Here is a 2067-nt window from a genome sequence, read left to right on the forward strand (position 1 = left end):
TCGCCTGTCTAGTAGGCCTGGATAGTATGGCCGAATTGCCTTCAGCCGTGTCCAAACCTAGTTTCGGGGACAACGACAACGATGATGCACCTTACCAATTGTTGCAGTTTGTTAGCTTTCTAAATAGATTGGGTCAGTGGCATCAGGCTACCACAATGGTTACTTAGGGCAACGTAACGTAAATTGTGCATTGTAATCAATTTAATACAAGCCATTATGCTCTGCAATCTGCTGCGTGTGTGACTATCATGGCCGTTTAGGTATAACGCAGTGCTTATTCTTTCCACCATTTACGTTCGTCGCCTGCACCTCCGCGGTGTTTGGGGCGGGTTTATGGGCTTTTATTTCTTCATTTAAAAGGAATGTATGCTACACTTTCACGCTTCAATGTCAAACTTCAAAGGGTCAATTTTGACTTAAGTGATCTTGACTGAAGTTATGTTATGTTTTTGTACACAAACACAATTACTACGAGAGAGAGAGAGAGATTGAGAGAGAGAGGGAGAGAGAGGGAGAGAGAGGGAGAGAGAGAGAGAGGGGGAGAGAGAGAGAGAGAGAGAGAGGGAGGAGAGAGAGAGATGGAGAGAGAGAGAGGGAGAGAGAGAGATGGAGAGAGCGAGAGAGAGATGGAGAGAGAGAGAGATAGGGAGAGAGAGAGAGAGAGAGAGAGGGAGAGAGAGATGAAGAGAGAGAGAGAGAGAGAGAGAAGGATAGAGAGAGAGAGATGGAGAGAGAGAGAGGGATAGAGAGAGAGGGAGAGGGAGAGAGAGAGGGAGAGAGAGAGAGAGAGAGGGAGAGAGAGAGAGAGAGAGAGAGAGAGGATGGGACACATGGTGTTCTCATTTGCAGTTCTGGTCAGCCTGTCTGCTCTCTATTTAGCCAGATGGCCTCTACTCACAATCTAGATTGAGATTACACCATTACACACACACACACACACACACACACACACACACACACACACACACACACACTCACACATACAGCAAACACACATACACACACACACACACACACACACACACACACACACACACATACAGCACACACACACACACACACTTGCACTCACAATCAGACTCCCATGCTCACACATCCAGTCACACACACACACACACACGCGCTCGGTAGTTTAGACAGACGGCCCACCCTGGTCTCTAACCCCATGCTGGACAGCGCTGACCACACAGCAGCAAGGCTTATGTTATTAAACTGAGCCGCCATCAGCATTGATTGCAGAAATCCAAGGTTGGAGGAGTGGCATGGATTAAAGTTTTTTTTACCACAAAGCCATGTTCCACTGATCTTAGAGAGAGAGAGAGAGAGAGAGAGCGAGAGAGAGGATAGAGAGAGGATAGAGAGTGAGAGAGAAAGACAGGGGGGGGGGTAGAGAGAGAGAGCAAGAGAGAGAGCAAGAGAGCGAGAGAGAGAGGGAGGATAGAGAGAGAGAGGGGGGGTAGAGAGAGAGGATAGAGAGAGAGAGAGAGAGAGAGGGGAGGGGTAGAGAGAGAGGATAGAGAGAGAGAGAGGGAGGATAGAGAGAGAGAGAGAGAGAGAGAGAGAGAGAGGGAGGATAGAGAGATTGAGTAGAGGATAGAGAGAAAGCCCTGCTGTTGCTGGCTTTCCTGGTGATCCTGTCTTCAGAGAAGTGACACGTCCTCTCCTCTCTGTCCTCTCTCTCTCCTGGACGTCTCTCTGGTTCTCCCCAGCGCTGACCGTCTGTCCTGCTACCCCGGGGCCCGTGGGCCCTCGCGCTATGCCCCAGCCGCCATGGGCTTTCTGGAGAACTACCAGGAGATCGACCCTGTGACTCTGAACCTGTGCATCCTCATCGCCAGCTACGTGATCCTGCTCCTGGTCTTCCTCATCTCCTGCATCATGTACGACTGCCGGGGGAAGGACCCCACCAAGGAGTACGCCCCGGACCCCCCGCCCAGCCAGTCGCCCATCCGGCTGGTGGTGATGCAGAGGTCCCCGTCCCCGGGCCGCTGGGACGCTGCCAACATGATCACCACCTTCCACGAGCCGGGCAGCCCGGGGAGAGAGAAGAGGAGCACCATGGTGTGA

At 51.7% G+C, this 2067-nt stretch overlaps 1 protein-coding gene across 1 annotated transcript; it reads left to right on the forward strand.

Moving 5' to 3' along the window:
• Nucleotides 1-1770: 1770 nt before the first annotated feature.
• On the forward strand, nt 1771-2067 carry LOC311317252 (small integral membrane protein 36-like; the record flags this gene model as incomplete). Its single annotated transcript, XM_084448322.1, has 1 exon — nt 1771-2067. One exon carries the CDS (start codon nt 1771-1773, stop codon nt 2065-2067), a length of 297 nt encoding a protein of 98 aa, XP_084304448.1.

The sequence above is a fragment of the Borostomias antarcticus genome, assembly GCF_949987555.1.
Source record: "Borostomias antarcticus genome assembly, chromosome: 14".
In the NCBI taxonomy this organism is placed as follows: Eukaryota; Metazoa; Chordata; class Actinopteri; order Stomiiformes; family Stomiidae; genus Borostomias; species Borostomias antarcticus.